Source organism: Ursus americanus, chromosome 25, assembly GCF_024610735.1.
Source record: "Ursus americanus isolate L20-20 chromosome 25, mUrsAme1.1.p, whole genome shotgun sequence".
In the NCBI taxonomy this organism is placed as follows: domain Eukaryota; kingdom Metazoa; phylum Chordata; class Mammalia; order Carnivora; family Ursidae; genus Ursus; species Ursus americanus.
In genome coordinates, this window is record NC_142151.1 from 20944176 (window position 1) to 20961453 (window position 17278).

The following is a 17278-nucleotide window of genomic DNA, read 5'->3' on the forward strand; positions in this document are numbered from 1 at the left end:
AGAAGGCTGCATGGAAGAGGCAGGAATTACCCCATTTTGATATTGTATATAACTGTTTCCCAGGAAAACATCAGTTCAAGCTACATCTTCAGTGTGGGCCATGATCCAATAAATTGAGCCTCTTTATGCCTTCCTTCCATGTCTGCCACCAAAAACACGAAACAAATTCCACCATACCTTGAGCGAGTAAATCCACTTTGCCCAACTAGACAGATACAGTTAAATATTTGCTACAGATATTAACACAGATCAAGACACTAAGATATAATAATAATAATAATAATAATAATAATTCTCAGTCCTAGTCTGTGCAGGAAAGAAAGAGAGAAAGCACCAGAGTAGTAATAAATGTATAACTTCTCTCCTGGGGAAAGAGAATGAAAGGTCAAATAACTTCTTTGAAAAGTTGGAAAGAAAGAGGAAGTAACCAAATGCAGCTCATGCTAAAGAAAATAAATATCCAAACTTATCTCCCAGGAGTCATCTGAATACAACCTCAGCAAAAGGATCACTTATCAGGCATCCTCCGACCTCTGACCTTACCTTGTACTATATTCTGCGTGCATGTTACATGAAAGAACCTTTTTTCTCCCTTTTGAAAATAAAAACGCCTTAGGGTAGAACCTGCTTCATGTTCTCTCCATGAGGCTAGAAACCTAAATTCTGCCAATAAATTTTACTAGGTGCAACCAAGACTTGAACTTGAAGGCATGAGAGTTTCCAAACTGTCTGCTTAGACAAGGGGAAACAGAGCCACCTCCTCCAACCCATCTACCTACCCTACCACTCCCAGCACTACGCCTCTCAAATCCCATCCCAGTATGGCAGAAGCTGAATTCCAAGTTAGTAAAAACCCATCCTGATGCAGAAAAACACACAGCAAACCAACTATACATAGATCAGATCCATCCACTGAAATGTAGCCCAAAATCTGTATAGATGTAGACCAAAACATTTCGCTTCCTTCCTACAAAATATATGGAGTCCCTGCTAGCAGCAACACTATGCTAGTATCAATGCACCATTATCTCGGTACACAAGCAGATTGTCAAAGCTTCTTTAAAGGCTCTATAGACTCCATATTATTAATATCATTCTGGGATGGTTGTGAACAGGTGCCTTTTCTTAGGCCCTCTGGGATAACTGCAGAGAAAACAGAGTGAAAGGCTATGTTCCTCATTCATGATTTGACACATTTACGGGTTTAGATTCAGTTAGAACCCAGTGTTGGAGATTCTTCACATTTTTATCATACTAAAACAAGATGATCAACTTGACAAATCAGAAAAGCCTGAGCTTCTGCTTCTAGAGGTCTTCAGAAACTAATGGGCTATCAGGAAGAATCATAATGAGATTTTCCAAACAGGAATCAGAAAGAGAGCTGGGAAAGCCAGGAAGGGTGTGCAGTAAGGGATTAGTATGTGATGTGCTACATTGAGGTCAACAGTGGAAATCACCTTCTTCTCTATTCTCCCTATGATTCTCCACTCCATTTTCTCAATCCTTAATCCTATCAACACAGAACAGCTAACAAAAGTCATCAGGAGGAAGCAGTAGAAGGAAATCCACCTGCCTGTCTACTTCATTTTCCAAACTACAACTATAACAGGGGCACACTGACACACAGTCATCTTTTCCAAGAAGCCTTACTAAACATCTTTGTTTTTTACCCCAAACCCTTCCATTCCTTGTAAGCACAGAATCTAAAAATCCATCCAGGGGCGCCTGGGTGGCACAGGGGTTAAGCGTCTGCCTTCGGCTCAGGGCGTGATCCCAGCGTTATGGGATCGAGCCCCACATCAGGCTCCTCCCCTGGGAGCCTGCTTCTTCCTCTCCCACTGCCCCTGCTTGTGCTCCCTCTCTCGCTGGCTGTCTCTATCTCTGTCAAATAAATAAATAAAATCTTAAAAAAAAAAAAAAACCATCCAGTCTTCCCATCCATCAGTATACTCTGTCTTCACTATTATACCAGCAGTTGTGAGTGGTCAGAGCCCACGGCTTCTTCTTCCATGTACCTCCTCCCAGTCCATCCCCTCAGTAACACAATGAACACAACATGGCTTGGGAAAGGCAAACTATCACTCTGGTTATCCTCCTTCATATCTTTTTTTTTTTTTTTTAAAGATTTTATTTATTTATTCGACAGGATAGAGACAGCCAGCTAGAGAGGGAACACAAGCAGGGGGAGTGGGAGAGGAAGAAGCAGGCTCATAGCGGGAGGAGCCTGATGTGGGGCTCGATCCCATAACGCCGGGATCACGCCCTGAGCCGAAGGCAGACGCTTAACCGCTTAGCCACCCAGGCGCCCCCCTCCTTCATATCTTTAAATGTGTCCTTCTGTCCTTCCCTGCAAGGACTCAGCTGCCTCTCTCTCCGTCCTCTCTCATCAGACTGTGCTTGGTGCTCTCATAGCTCTCGGTGGCTGCTCCACATCAACACCGGCTCCCTTGGAAAGTTAATTGTTTTGTTTTGTTTTTTTGTAGGAAAGACACAGATCAACGGAGTCATGTGAACATTGTATCGTGCTTCAAAGTCCTGAACTCTTCTCCAAATACAGATCCATATAACTTCTCCACCAAGATGCACCTGCCTCACCCCAGCTCAGACAACATAATCTACAGCAAAGAGCTTCTGCCAACACTTTTTAAGGGACACTCTGTAGTCCTCTTCCTAGTTCTTTCTCATCCCCACTCTGCTTTGTGATTTCTGTGATAATCAAAGAAAAAAGGGACAAAGATAAAGCAAATGAATATCATCCAAAAATCATATTTATCAATTTGGAATGTACTTGGTGAAGAAATTGGCCTTTCTGCATGATTTTGCTTTAACAAAGGTTTAAATGAATCTGCCTTCTAGAAGCACATAACAGATATCAATTGATAATGGAGAGAAGTTGCCCAAGAACTGCTAGAGGGCAAGAGAAAGACAGCCTAGAAACCAACACTCACCACATATCATCAATAAAACAGGTGTCACGCATGGATGAGTGTTGTGTGGGCTTCTGGTGTTGGGATGCTGCTCACAGTGTACATGGCAGTGGGGAAGCAGGGAGGGTGGAGAACAGTTTAAGACTCCAAGGGCTTTCAAAATTAAGGAGTTGCAAATACGTTTTGTGATAACAGCAAACCGCCTCTGGGTGACTGTTTTAAAGACCACTAGGCGGCCACACCCCAGGGGACCTTGTTAATCTTTTCTCCTATAGCCTGACCTGGACTATAATCCATCCCCACCACAACTTCTTTAAATTAGATAAGAAAGTTAGGGAAATACCTTCAGCAGCTGTAAAAACAGATATCTAGCTCCTTGAGCCTGGAGGAAGGAGACCATCAAATCCTCTCTGGTGATGGGGGACCACCTTATCACACTGGAGCTGCTATTCTGTAAAGTGCACACCCATGTCCTCTCTGAGAAGATACACACAGAGACTTTCAGACTCTCCAGCGAGAAAGCATTGAAAACATGAAGCAGAGCGATGAAAAAATCTTCATTCATTCCAGGAACATGTGTAAGCATATTGTGTGCTGGACCCCGTGGGAAAGACAAAGATGAAGAAAGCAAGCTCTGCTCCAGGTCAGAAAGGAAAGTTCAGGAAGGAGGGCAGGCATAGAGGTGGGAAGGATGCTGGAGGAGAAGTACTAAGGAATAATCTCCCCTAACTCATATTTTGCTCATCAGAGCTGAGAACCTTTCTGGTCTGGAGGAGAACAGAATGTAGGCCTCCAAATCTCCCTGTCCCAGTAAAATTCCCTGCCCTCCCCAAAGTCGCAAGGTAATGGTCTGTACCCTCCAAACCAGACTCTAGATTTGGTGCCATGAAATACCCAAACCCCATAGTGCTAGACAGCTAGTAGAACTCCAAGACTGGCCTGCTTCCTCTCTGGCTCTGTCTCAGTTTTCTTGTCAACTCTACAAAAATGAGAAATCTCTTACCATTGGGCTTTTTCTGCGTCAGAGGAGAAAGATCTCAGAAGAAAGTGCAAGCCAAACCAGGGACAGAGAAAGGCTTGGCCAAGCAGAGTCATGACTTGGAGTGGAGCTTAGTGGGGCTCTCAGGGAGTTACAGCACTGGGGAGGCGGGGTCCTCTGGAGGTGGGGCCCTCGTGGAGGAGGGGCCTCAGGAGTCTGAGCACTAATAAGGCTGGGCCACAGAGAGTTGGGGCCAAAGCAAGGAAGAGGCCTGGGGAGGATGTGACAATAGGAAGGAGGTGGCTTACTTGGAATCCTGGAGGAAAGCTGGAAGTGGGTAATGGAAGACTAGTGGGGCCCTTCATGGGTGAGGAGGTGGACTGAGGGCTTAAATGGGACTTTGCTGCAGACTTTCTTAGGAGCAAGATGTGAATTTAGAAGTAAACAAGCTCTCCAGGGTCCTGGGTATGGAGGAGGTCTATCTGGCAGGAGGAGAGTGTGGGAAACCCAGTGGAGGCCAGCCTGTGGTGATATAGAGGCCAGTCCAAGATCTAGCTACAGAGCCCTCTCAATAGTCCTGTAACAAGGATAGAAGCACCTCCCCTGACCCAGGTGCCTCTTCCAGGATCTCCTACAGTTTCCTCTACAACCACCATCCTCCTGGCCCCTTAGCCACATTTCCAATCACGCCAGGAATAAAACTAAAAGGGAACTGTCTTAAGCTTAACCACAAGGGATTTCCTGAGACAGTCACTGAGCGTTCATAGCGTATTCTGACTGAATGTGCATTGAGCCTTGTGCTGGAGGAAGAAAAGAAAAAGATGTAATTCCAGCCTACAGAGCTTCCTGCTCTAGACATTCAAAATGTAGCCCTTCCAAGACCCTGAAACAGCAACCAAAAGAAGATGCCTCCTCCTTCCCAGAATGTGAATCTGCAAACAGAGGCAGACTTCTCAGAAATGGAGAAGATGTGGCTTACTTAGAGACTCAGGGCTGAATGCGTAAGTGTTGGGCCCACAAACTATGGGTCTCGAGGATAAGGGGCACCACTGCCTCTACTTGATCCTGCGGAAATGCCTCTAAACCCTCAATTAGGTTCCTTAGAGACTGGGGTGGAGGTGGAGGGAGGGGAGAGAAGGGTAGCAGCAGGTCCCTGAAAGGACAGAGTATTTACTAACTATAGGAAGACAGAACATTGAAATTGAAGCAGAAAGAATTGCTCCAGGTCTCAGGAAGAGCCTCCACCTGAGGAACACCTACAAATCACACTGACCCTGCCCTAACACCTCTCCAGGAGGCATGGACCAAAGGCACTAATTAAGCACCTCCTGTGTTCCAGGTGCAATGCGGGGTAGGGAATAAGTGGTCCAGACAAGATGGCAGAGCGAGAATTCCTAGAGGCAAAGGAGACAGGCAGGATTGGCAAGATGGCTGTGATAACAGAGCAGTAGGGGAGGCGTAATGGGTGTTTGATCTGTGTTGGTTCCGAGGGCCTTAGGCTGTCTTCCCTGCCTCAAAGTGGGATTTCCCCTGATGTCCGTCTTTTGAGGGCATGATGGGCAGGTGCAGGAACAGGGTCTGTCTCTCTTTGTATGTGGTCCCTATAGCAATCCCTCCCCCTTTCTCCCTGTGCTACTATTCACTGGCTGCTGGGTAGAGGGTAGGAGGCTGGGGACAATGCCAGGGTCCCAGAGAATCACCAGGTAATGAAAAGAATGGCGGAGGCAGCCTCTTTCCCTCCCTCCCACAGGCCAACAGAGGTGCACTGGCTGCCTGGAGGCCCTAGAGCTATGCATTAGGCATGGTCCAGCCCAGTGATCCAGGGGTGGTGCCTTGAGCCTGAGCACTACAAGACTCTTGCCTCCAGTTCCCGCTGAGCTCCAGTGGCTTCACCATCGCTGAGGCAATGTTCCCCATGTTCCCTTGCAAAACACTGCCCACCCTTCCTTCCCCGTGGAGTGGACAGCCTCCTGAACTCCTTCTAGCTACTTCAGGGTCATGCCCGAACCCTTTGCAAGTTGGGGCTGAGCTCCATTCCCCTTCTTTGCCTCTGAGGGCCGCACCCAGAGTCCATTCCAGGAGGCTCCAGGCTCCCTGCCACAGCCCTGAGGCCCTGCCCCTGCAGGTGGACTTGCCCTCCGCTTGTCCAGGAGTCCTGCCACTGCTGCTGTCCCTGGCCTGGCTGCCTCCATAGTGGCACGCCGGCTCTGAAACCCCTGTTGTCACTGCCCTTGTGCTAACGCATGGCCTTGGTCACATCCTGTCTCTGCTGCCACTTCCCCACAGCCACTTTGGCTGCATGCCTTCATAGCCCCAAACTTGATGGTTGTTATGGCCCAGGGTCCACCTGCCTTGAAGGAGAAGACAAAGAGCAGGGGAAACAGGTGTGCCCTCTGCACCAAGGAGTTCCAGAACATCTACAATGTCCAGAGCCACAAGACCATCCACACGGGAGCCAGAGCTGACCAGGTCCCCCGGTGCTATGGAGAGGCCCACCATGGTGCCCCCAAGTCTCCTGAGCATCCCCAGCTGAGTGGAACCACAGGGGAGGGGAAGACGCGGGTGTGGGTGGCAGAGGAGCCCCAGGAGCACAGGGGCCATAGGTGGCAAGTGTCAGGTGACCTTGACCGTGTTGAGGGGGCGGGGAACACATCCAGGAGAAGCACGCCTGTGAGAGGTGTGACAAGAACTTCCATGATGTCTTCCATCTGAAATGACAGGAGCTGACACTCAGACTAGGAGCCCTACCATTGCCAGGTGTGCCAGCAGTGCCGCAAGCACGAGGACCCCCATGAGCTACCACCTGCACCCACAGGACAGGAGGGCTCAGTGCACAAGCCCTACAGCTGCTCCCAGTGTGGCCAGAGCAGCTCCCGCAGGATCACCTCATCGGTCATGCTCACCGTGCGCTCCACAGACGGCCCTTCACATGTGACATGTGTGGCAGCTTTTGCTATGAAGGATCCACTGCAGCACACACAGAACTGCAGGAGAACTGGTACAGGATCACGTGTGCGGCAAGACGCCAAGCGAGGCTGCTATTTCCGACCACATGCAGGTGTGCTGCCAGGACATCACCGTGTCTGTGAGCTCTGCAGCAGAGGTACCCGTGAGCTCTGTCCGAGGACAGCAGTGGTGACAGTGGCCTGGCAGACCTGACCCCACACACCCCTGTCCCCTCCGTTGTGCTGAAGCCCCCTGGACAGGGGGCAGGGGTGGCAGAGGACAGGGGCGGCCGCTGCCCTCAACCACTCTCCTCTCTGTACCCCCTGCCCTGCCCTTCCAGATCTGTGAGCCTTCTCCTTGATGCCCCTTGCTCTCCTCCTTCCTCACCCCTCCCAACTACTGTCTGCTGCCCCTCCTAGGGAGTTAGTGCTTTTGTTTTTTTACCAGGGGAAGGGAGGGGAGAAGGAGGGGAATCATAGATTCTGTCCCAAAGTGCGGAAAAGGTAAGATTGGAGACGGGACAGAAGCAGGCAAGACAAGGGCACTACCTTCAGAAGGAGGGGATGTTCGGGTTCAGGCTCTAAACATCATCCTACTTAAGATCCCTCAGGGTAAAACAAGTCCAGGGAGCAGAATAAGGCGCCACTAGTGCCAGAGGCGGGACAAGAGATGGAATTTGAAGGCACCAGGGGGAGGTGGATCCAGTCACTGCAGGAGCTTCCTGGGAGTGGGCGGACTGGAGCCATAGTGACCCCATCCCTCGTCCACCCCACTCCATCCCTGACCTTTTCTTCTCATCCCACTGCTCCCTGAGAGAAGCTGTGGCCCTGGCCATGTCACCTTGTTCTGTGTCCCCTGCATGTTCCCACCCTTCATTTCTCCTATTGCATGGGCCTCATTAAAATAAATTTTAAATTAAAAAAAAAAAAAAGGAAAAGAAGTGGCCCAGAGCTGGTGGGACACAGGATGGAGAGTTGGGGCCATAAGGTTCTCCTGGCAGAGGGGACAGAATGCAGGAAACTGGCAGGTAGAGGACATCCAGGTGATGTCACAGGGAGTGTCTGAGCATAGGGGGCTGGGAGGAGGGAAAAGGAGAGGAGGCAGGGGTGTGAGCCAGAGACAGGGAAGAGGCTGAGAGACACAGAGATAAGAGAAACAGGGAGAGAGCTGGGAGGGAGGGAGGGCAGAGAGGGAGCTGGGGTGAGGGAGGCAGCACAGGAGACAGACAGGAGGAGATGCTATGCCAGGGAAACACTGAAAGGCTCACAGGGTGAGACTCACACAGATGTGATGGGAAGAGAGACCCTCAGACACTGAGGGAGGGACACAGGGAGGGGGACAGCCAGAAGGGGGAAGTGAGGGCAGCCCCAATCCTGGGAAATGTCACACCACAAAATATCTGGAGTCAGGCCCACAGACAGACAGATGTGCTGACAGAGATGAAGGTGAAGGAGGCCAGGATGGAAGGAAGCAGACAGGGCTGCAGGGAGGAAGGGGAGGGAGCAGACACAGAGAGAGAAGGAGGCAGGTGTGCAGCAGGAGGGGAGCCAGGCCAGGGAGGGGGCTGCATATTGGCTCCAGGAGCCTCTTCCCTCCCACCTGACTCCTGCTGAACCTGGGCCCCTCTCAGGAGCTGCTGCTGCTGGATGGGTCCAGAAAGCTGAGAGGGTGAGGCTGCTTCCAGGGCTGCCCCAGGCTCCCCCCCCCCAGTGCCCCCCTGGGGCTCCCAGAGGCCCTGCATGCATAAGCACACTGCCTCACTCACCTCCCCCCACAGTGCTGCCATCCAAATAAACCTGAGCTCAGCCCTATTTTCTTGGGGTTCCTGCAGACTGACACACTGCATGTAGGGAAATGGGTGCCAAGGATAAAGAGAAACTGAGGCAGGCAAGCAAGGGAGGGTGACAAGCCCTGGAGAAGGTGCTAGATACACTGGTTAGGGATCCCATGGAGGAGAGGGACGAGAGGTTAAGTCCTGGGGCTGTGTCTGCATTGAGAGCTGAAGAAGCACCAGGCACAGTATGAGCAAAATAACCCATGAGTGACAGTCCATTAACTTGGGGTCAACAGTGTAGACATGTTCTGAGCAGTCAGGATCAATGCCTTCAAGGAGCTCCTCACTAAAGGGCCCCCACAAATACACAAATGAAACCCATAGAAGGAGAAACTGAGAAATTGTGGCCAGTGTATATGCTTGAATATGGGTTTTAAGACAATAATATTGAAGCAACCAGCCAAGTTTGTGAAGATCTAAGACTTAGCATGTCAGGCTGGACCCTGCCTTTCCCCCCAGGCTTTCTTGGGGCTCTGCAAAGACTAGGTCCCCCAGGTCCTCTCAGGGCCAGGGGAGATCCTAAGAACATTAACTCAAGCAATCTAAAGGGGAATTGTTACTCGCCTTCTCTGTCACCCACATTTGAAGTTCCCAGAGGCCAGATGTCTGGGTATAGCTAAAGCCCAAGGAGTCTCTGTAGCAACAGGAGGGAGGATGGTGAGGGAACTTTACAGGGAAGTCCTGCAGAGAAGAACTAGGAGCAAAATTCACCAGGTTCATCCCACCCCCATGGACACTTAGAAGTTTAATAAAATTCCAAATGTCCACAGCTTACATGTAATTAAATCCAGGAGCTGGTAATTACATTCCTTCTCCACATTGAACCCTTTACCATCCCGGTCCACCATGGACACACATCCTTTCTAAAACAAACTGAACCAGATCGTGGAATTTAGAAATTGCCTCCACTAAAGAAACAGATTTAATTTCATCAAAGAAATTTATAATACACTTTGGAAAGCACTTCAGTAGAGCTAGGGTCCCTAAATGGTAGAACCAGACACACACACACACACACACACACACACACACACACACACACACACACACACACACAGAGGCAGAGAGAACCCAAAGAGGAAAAGGAAAGCTTTTGCTCCACTGCTATTCCTTTGCCTGTGGGATGGGCCTCCAGATGACCTGTCCCACATCAGGGAAGAAAATGTAGTCTCTCTGAACAAGTGGATAGTAATTCCCCTCTAACCCTGAGCTGCAGGAGGGAGATGACAGTTTCCCTCCCCGGCTGTCATGGCAAACATTCTGAGGAAGGATGACACAGCCTGGAGGGAAGAGCCCACATGCAGAGAGGCCCAGTTTGCTGTCCTGTTCCCTGGCCCCCTCTCCTGCTGGATCTCCAGCTCCCTGCACCTCTCACTGCCTATCTTGGGATTCACCCCTGTAATCCCAGCCCAGGGGGAAAGGAAAGCATCCCAAGAGAGGAGAGGACAGGGCCCTGTTCTCTAGGATGTGAGAAGAGAGACACAGGAGACAAGAAACCCTGAGAGGAAAGAGCATGTAAGTTCACAGGGTGTTGCCCGATCCTCCAGTGCTGAGGGACTCTGGAAAGGAGGATGGGAGCAGAGATGGAGAACAGCAAGCAAGACCACAGGGAAGGAAATGCAGATGGAGAGGCTGGGGGTACAAAGGGCTGGGAGACAGGAGACTGATGTGCTCAGCAGGTCTGCAGAGAAGAAGCTGAGAAGACATCAGAGATGAGGGTGAGGATGGAATAAATGCCGGATGCTCTCAGATTTATCGATCTTGACACCTGTGCACTGTTCTTCTGCATGAATCTCCTTGTCTCCTCAATAACAGGCTACAGAAGCAGGTGTTAGTGCTGCTATTTTACAGATGATGAAACTAAGGCACAGAGAGGGTAAGTTACTTGCCTCAAGTCACAGAGCAGGTGAGGGTCAGAGCAGAGGATCACATGACTGCATGTGGTGCCCCCTCCTTCAGGCTCTGGCCTGGGAAGCAGCCAGGCTGGGGGCCCAGGTGTGGCAGGGAGAAGGTTCTCTCCAGAAGGCCAAAGCCCTGACTTCTGGGCCCTTCTCAGCATGTCCTGCCCAGGAGAGCTTTGCCAAGTTGAGGCCTCAGCTGGGGAGTGGGGAAGGAATACCTTACCCTCTGAAGATGAGAGGCTGAACCACAGCATCTATGGAAGATCCGTGAGCTTTAAACAAGAATTTCCGCCATGGACGGGGCGGGTGAAGGGGAGAGCTGGAAGAAAGGTCTCAGAGCCTTCAGGCTTCCCATGACCCCTCCCCCCCATCCCAGCCTCCCTCTCCCTCTTTCTGTCTCCTGACCTCCAGAGGCCTCCTCCCCACCTATCCAGTCCCTGGCTGCTGTCTCCCCCCAGCCACAGCTCCCTAGCTTGTGCAGTTCAGGCTCAGTTGTCCTCACAGCCTAGGAGGACACATCAAGGCCAGGAAGTCAGCCTCGCTCCCAGCGTCCTGCCTGCTCAGCCCAGGGTCACCGCGGAGCTACAACCCTGGACGTTTTACACTGTGACCAGCATCCAGCAGACCCTGCCTCCTCCATCCCTCTGCCTCCCTCACACACATTCCCCAACACACACACACACACACACACACACACACACACACACACACACACACACACACAGAGGTCCTCCCCCAAGGTCACGCACTTCCTGAAGCTCTGGCTTCTCTGATCCTCTCCTCTCCATGTTCCTGCTCCTTGCTGACTAACTGAGCATCATTCTCCTTGTCTCCTCAGAAACCTTCTAGACTTCTGTGTCTGCCTCCATCTTCCCTCCTGTGGTCATTGCCTGTCTCCCATCATCTGAGTCAGGGGGTCTGGTCCACTTGCCCTTGACTCACTCAGCTGACACGCATTTGCTGAGGGAGCGCCCAGAGCGCTGTGTCTCCCTGTCCTGCTGTCAGCCTCCTCTCCCAGCTGTCAGGGAGCCCCCCAGGCCAGGCCCCTGCTGCTCCCTCTGGGTCTCCCCTGGGTGCCCAGCACACACAGAGAGGCTGGAGTGGGGGACTCACTGCTTCTGCTCCCAGGGAGAAAGGAGGGAACTGAGACAGAAACCCAGGCAGGGACATGTGAGCCTCCACTGCCCTGTGAGCTTAGTGTCAGCGCTACAGGCAGCTGGAGGGAATCCCTGTCTAGGGGACCCTGCTTTCCTCTAGAAATCCCAGTGCACCTGCGTGTGTGTGTGTGTGTGTGTGTGTGCACCTGCCATGCAGGGAGGGGAGAGGATGCTGTGGGTGTGAGGCTCCAGGAGTGCAGGTCCTGTCTGGAGGGCAGAGTCCTAGGGGAGCTGGACTTGCAGACCCCGGGCAGCTCCCAGCACACACGGGCCATGACCACAGGGACAGAGGGCAGCCAGCATGGCCACTGCAGGATGGATGCAGGTTGGACTTTGTGCAATGCCTCCTTCCTCCCTAGGTTTGAATTTGCTCATTCACATGGGTTCCTGTGTCCTGTGGTTCAGTCCAATCCCCATCCTCCCTGCTTGTCCACACTCAGAGCTTAGAACATATGTTAGGCTGAACCATATGGAATTTCTGATAGTAAATCTTTTTGGCTCTTTACAGTGTATTACTTTGGTTCTCTCTTCTAAACATTTGTTTTGCCTCCAGGCTAAGGGGCCAGGGAAGCAGAGTGAGGAAGGGCAAACACTATGCACTCACAGTTACTGAGTGCACACTGTGTGCCGAGTCTGTGGCCTTCCCAGCACAGCGCTGATGCTCACTGAAGCCCCGTGAAGGATTTCCTGCACCCTGACAGGTATCCCCACCTGTTACAGGTGAGTGAGTCCAGGTAAGAAGGGGAGGAACAGGGCTGGGATCAAACTTAGCGCCAGACCTCCTGCTTCCCCATGGCCCTCCCACCAGCAGGGAAGTCCTGGCAGAGCCTGGGAGTCAGAATGCCAAGCCTGCATCTTGAGGACAGGGAAGGAGGGGAGGAAATAGGCCACACTGGGACTGGGGGAAGGGGGGCAGAAGAGCCCCATGGAAAGGGTCTAGTTAAAAGCCCAGGGAGCACACATGAAACCCAGCTGGAGAAGGGAGGGTATGAGGAAGAACAATGGCAGAAACACAGGGAGGGTCTGGAGGGAGACTTGGAGACTGAAGTATTCACAGGCAGAGCGCGGGAAGGCAGAAGGAGGACCTGCAGTGGGGAGGCCAAGGCGGGTATGGACAGAACAGAAGCGAGGTGGCAGGGAGTAACCATGCCACATCTAGGGCACTGGGAGGGAGTGATAACAGGGGCATGGGCAGGAAAGATAAAGTTCAGGGGAAAGCATGGAAAGAGGAGGGAGGGAAGAAGCTGCAGAAGAGATATGGGCCTGAGGCACATAGAGGAACCCAGGGTTAGAGGCAGATGGCACAGAGAGCGGGAGTTGGAGTAAGCCCCAAAGAGGGGGTGGGGATTGGAGGACTGGGGAAGAAAGCGGGCACACACACTCATACACACAGGCTCACACACCTTATGGAGACAAAAGGAACAATTATCTGGTGATTGGTCCCATGTCCCAGCGAGAGTACCCAGCCTCATTATCCCAAACACATTTGGAGGCATTCAGAGGTGATGGGACGCAGGGCCACAGGACTCAGAGGAGTAGAGGGGAGAGGGAGGTCATGAGCCAGTGTGTGTGTGTGTCCTTCTGTGTGTGATAGGCCTGTGGGTGCCTAAGAGTGTGTGTGAATGTGAGCGCACCTGCTCTGAGGAGCAGCCTGTGCCTACGGGACGAGGTATCCTTTGACCCTATGCCTCTCTATGCAGTTTCAGCCCCTGCTGGGAGAGTCTGTGCAGGGTTGACAATGCTGCTGGTCTCTGTGGGCAGAGCAGTTTGTCATTTTGCTGTTTGCTTCCTCAGGACCTCAGCCGGGCAGATGGAGCCCGTGCAGGGAGAGACAGCAGGGGAGGCTTGAGCAGCCAGGGCTCCACAGGCACAACCCCTGCTGCAGACACACATGCACACACACACACACGCACACACACGCACCCTGCATACACGCCGTCCTCCACCGGCATGCAGCTGAATAAAATACACAAAATCAGCTGAGACACCATCCACACATGACCACATGGAGACACACAAATGCACAAGGTGCTCAAACACTCCGACCTACCATCACCTACACAGATGGACACACAAGAGCCTGGGGCACAAAGCTCCCTGGATGTACATCTCACTCCTCTCAACACACACACACACACACACACACACACACACACACACACACAGGACATGCTCCCTCGGGCACACACATCTCCAGACGACTGTGCACAGACCCATCACTGCCCAACACATCTCAGGGTTCCCTCCAGGGGCCTCAGTTTCAATCCCAGCACTTCAGAACCCCCAGCCTGGCTGTGAACATCTGCCTCCCACTGCCCCTCCATGCTGATCCCCAATCCAGCTGTTTATTCCAGCACAGCTGGCTCCTGCCTGGCTTAGAGTTTGTCATCCTGCTTCAGAAGCAACAGAGAGAGGTTCTCCTCCTCTTTTCCTCCTCCATCCCTGCCCTGCTGGGTTTCTCCTTCTACACCCCCTCATGACTCTCCTCCTCTATGCAGCCTCCCCTGATGAACTAACCGCTCCGATTCTGAATTTGCCCTGGTCTGTGAGTCTGTGAGTCTGTGCTGGGTGACTATGACCGGGTTACTACGCCTATGAGTGAGCAGGGAGGGGACTGTCAACTCCCCAAGGGCAGGACCGCTTGACCAAGTATTTCAAGCAAATGCCAGGCCTCCCCCTCCAGCAGCAGGCTGGGGGTGCTCCTGGGAGCTCTGCTACCTGGTTGTAACAAACACACAGAAAAATGACACTGGGGCTGCAGCAGGCACCAGGAATGTCCCCTTCTGTCACAGGCTGCAGTGTCTCCTTCACAATGACCTTCAGAGCCACGTGAGAGGAGACCCGTCCTCCTGTGTCTGCCCACATCCACCTGGTTTTGCAATGGAAATACGGCTCCACTGCCTCCAGCAGTGTCTTTCTCCACCTCTGTCCTGTAGCAGCCACTGGCCGAGAGCTTATGCTAAGGATATAACAGGAAAACATGTTTGTGACCTTGTGGGCTTTAGCGTAAACATCAGAGCAGAGTTGGGCCCGCCTGACTTGCCCAGCAGTTGGGAAAGCCTGGCTCGCTCAGGGTGGATTGCTGCTCCCAGATAAGGAGCGGCCAGGAACACTTGGTCTGCTAAAGGGCAGAACAACTGCCACAACCAAAACTTGATTGCTCTTGACAATAGCCTGAGGGGTCCATAGAAACATGTTTAAGAATAGGCCTCCCTTGCTGAACATTACATCATTTAATCCTGTGACCTCCCCTATGATGTACTACTATTCACTAGGATGTAATAGGGATCATCACCTTCATTGTCTTCGATTGTTTATTGCCAATAAATAGGTGAGGTTGCAGCTGTTCGGGGGATTGCACTCTTGGTGGTGGAACGGATGGTGGTTGTCCCCTGCACCCATGTTCTCTTTCGCAAGCTAACCTGTCTGTGCCTTGTCCTTCTCTGGAATCAACACCGCAGCCCCACGAGAGGTGTCGCGGCACTGTTCCTCTCTGTCTTCTGTCCCTCTCTCTGCTCCCTTTCTCATTCTCAGCTTCTCTCCCGCGGATCTCAGTCTGGGCTCTGCCATTTCTTTCCCAGCTCAGTCTGTGTCTAACTTGCATCTTGTTTCTGTCCCCTCCCCCCAATGACCAAAGCAGGGGCTGCAGAGGGACAGGGTGTGGGGGTCCCTTCAGCACCAGGGGACTCTGGCCTTGTGACTAGAGCTCAGAACTGCTGGGTTCCTGCCACACACACACACACACACACACACACACACACACACAGAAGCCTCCCCTCCCACCAGAGCCCCAGGTCCTGAGAGGCCAGCAGAGCCCTTGACTTGGAGTCTGCACCCTCCCCCTACACCTCTACCTGCCCCTTCTCCCTGCTTCCCCCACTACCCCCACCTCCTCCTTTCCCTTCTCTGTCTCCCTTTCCCTCTCTCTCTGTGCATACTTCTCTGGCTGTCTCCTCACCCTGGCCCTCTGTCCATGGATCTTTCATTGGCCCTGGGTCCATGGCTTTCCCACCCCCTGAGCCTGGGTCCAACTCCTGTCTCTAAGTCCCTGTCTGTCTCTACTATCTCTGACCTCTGGGTGTCTCTCTGTGTTTGTCTTGGACCTTTAGCTCTGCTCTCTGGAGGCTCCTCTCCAATCTCCTGTCTCTGGCTCTGTCTCCTTGTGTCTCTCTTCCACTGCCCACAGTCTCTGTTGAATCTATGTTTTCAGTCAATTGGACTTTCTTCACTCGTTCTGTTTGTAGAGGACCAGATATATCATCTTACATATCAGGCTGATTTCGTGGGTATTCAGAATACTCTGGTAGATTTGCAGCTCAACTCAGGGGACTGGTCGAAATAGGGTCCCCTGCTCCTCTGCCCTCTTTTCTCCTCCCACTGATAATAATTTCTAATAATTGTTTCTATTTCCTTGGTGTTTGTTGTGATCTCTCCCCTTTCATTCATGATTTTATTACTTTGAGTCCTTTCCCTTTTCTTTTGGATAAGTCTGGCTGGAGGTTTATCGATCTTATTATAATTCTTTCAAAGAAACAGCTTCTAGTTTTGTTGATCTGTTCTACTGTTTTTCCGGTTTCTATTTCATTGATTTCTGCTCTAATTATTATTTCTCTTCTCCTGCTTGGCTTAGGCCTTATTTGGTGTTCTTTCTCCAGCTTCTTTCAGTGTAAGGTTAGGTTGTGTAATTGGGATTTTTCTAGTTTTTTGAGAGAGGCTTAGATGGCTATGTATTTCCCTCTTAGGATCATCTTTGCAGTATCCCATAGGTTTTGGACCAATGCATTTTCATTCTCATTGGTTTCCATGAATTGCTTAAGTTCTTCTTTAATTTCCTGGTTGACCCAATCATCGTTTAGCAAAATGCTCTTTAACTTCCTAGTGTTTGAATTTCTTCCAAATTTTTCTTGTGATTGAGTTCCAGTTTCAAAGCATTGTGGTCTGGAAATATGTAGAGAAAAATCTCAATCTTTTGGTTTTTGTTGAGACCTGATTTGTGACCCAGTATGTGGTCTATTCTGGAGAAAGTTCCATGTGCACTCAAGAAGAATGAGTATTCTGCTGTTTTATGATGATGTTCTGTATGTATCTACGAAGTCCAATGTGACATTCAAAGCTCTTGTTTCTTTGTTGATCTTCTGCTTAGATGATCTGTCCATTGCTGTGAGTGGAAGGTTGAGGTCTCTTACTATTAATGTATTATTTATCAACATGCTCCTTTATTTTGGTTATTAATTGGTTTATATAATTGGCTGTTCCCATGTTGGAGTCCTATTTGTAATTGTTAGATGTTCTCGTTGGATAGACCCTTTAAGTATAATATAGTGTCCCTCTCCATCTCTAATTATGGTATTTGGTTTAAAACCTAATTTGTCTGATATGAGGATTTCTATCCCAGCTTTCTTTTGAGGTCCATTAGCGTGGTAGATGGTTCTCCATCCCCTCACTTACAATCTGCAGGTGTTTTTAGGTTCAAGATGAGTCTCTTGTAGACAGCATATGGATGGGTCCTACTTTCTTATCCAAATGCAACCCTA

The 17278-nt window shown here is 51.0% G+C and overlaps 1 protein-coding gene and 1 pseudogene across 2 annotated transcripts in view; one reads left to right on the forward strand and one right to left on the reverse strand.

Annotated features, from left to right (window-relative positions):
• LOC123781731 (cationic amino acid transporter 3 pseudogene) overlaps positions 1-17278 on the reverse strand; it is a 187530-nt pseudogene that overhangs the window by 151076 nt on the left and 19176 nt on the right. The window lies entirely within an intron of this gene.
• LOC148107789 (myc-associated zinc finger protein-like) lies at positions 6238-7065 on the forward strand. The gene is made up of 2 exons (XM_087855926.1): positions 6238-6468; positions 6664-7065. Exons 1-2 carry the CDS (start codon positions 6238-6240, stop codon positions 7063-7065), a joined length of 633 nt encoding a protein of 210 aa, XP_087712052.1.

What these genes read in the sequence shown, in the direction of transcription:
- LOC148107789 (XM_087855926.1), top strand. Translation starts at nt 6,238, where the DNA reads ATGGCCCAGGGTCCACCTGCCTTGAAGGAGAAGACAAAGAGCAGGGGA. An exon ending in CAGGGGAGGGGAAGACGCGG is followed by an intron (nt 6,469 to 6,663) that starts GTGTGGGTGGCA and finishes TACCATTGCCAG; the next exon opens with GTGTGCCAGCAGTGCCGCAA.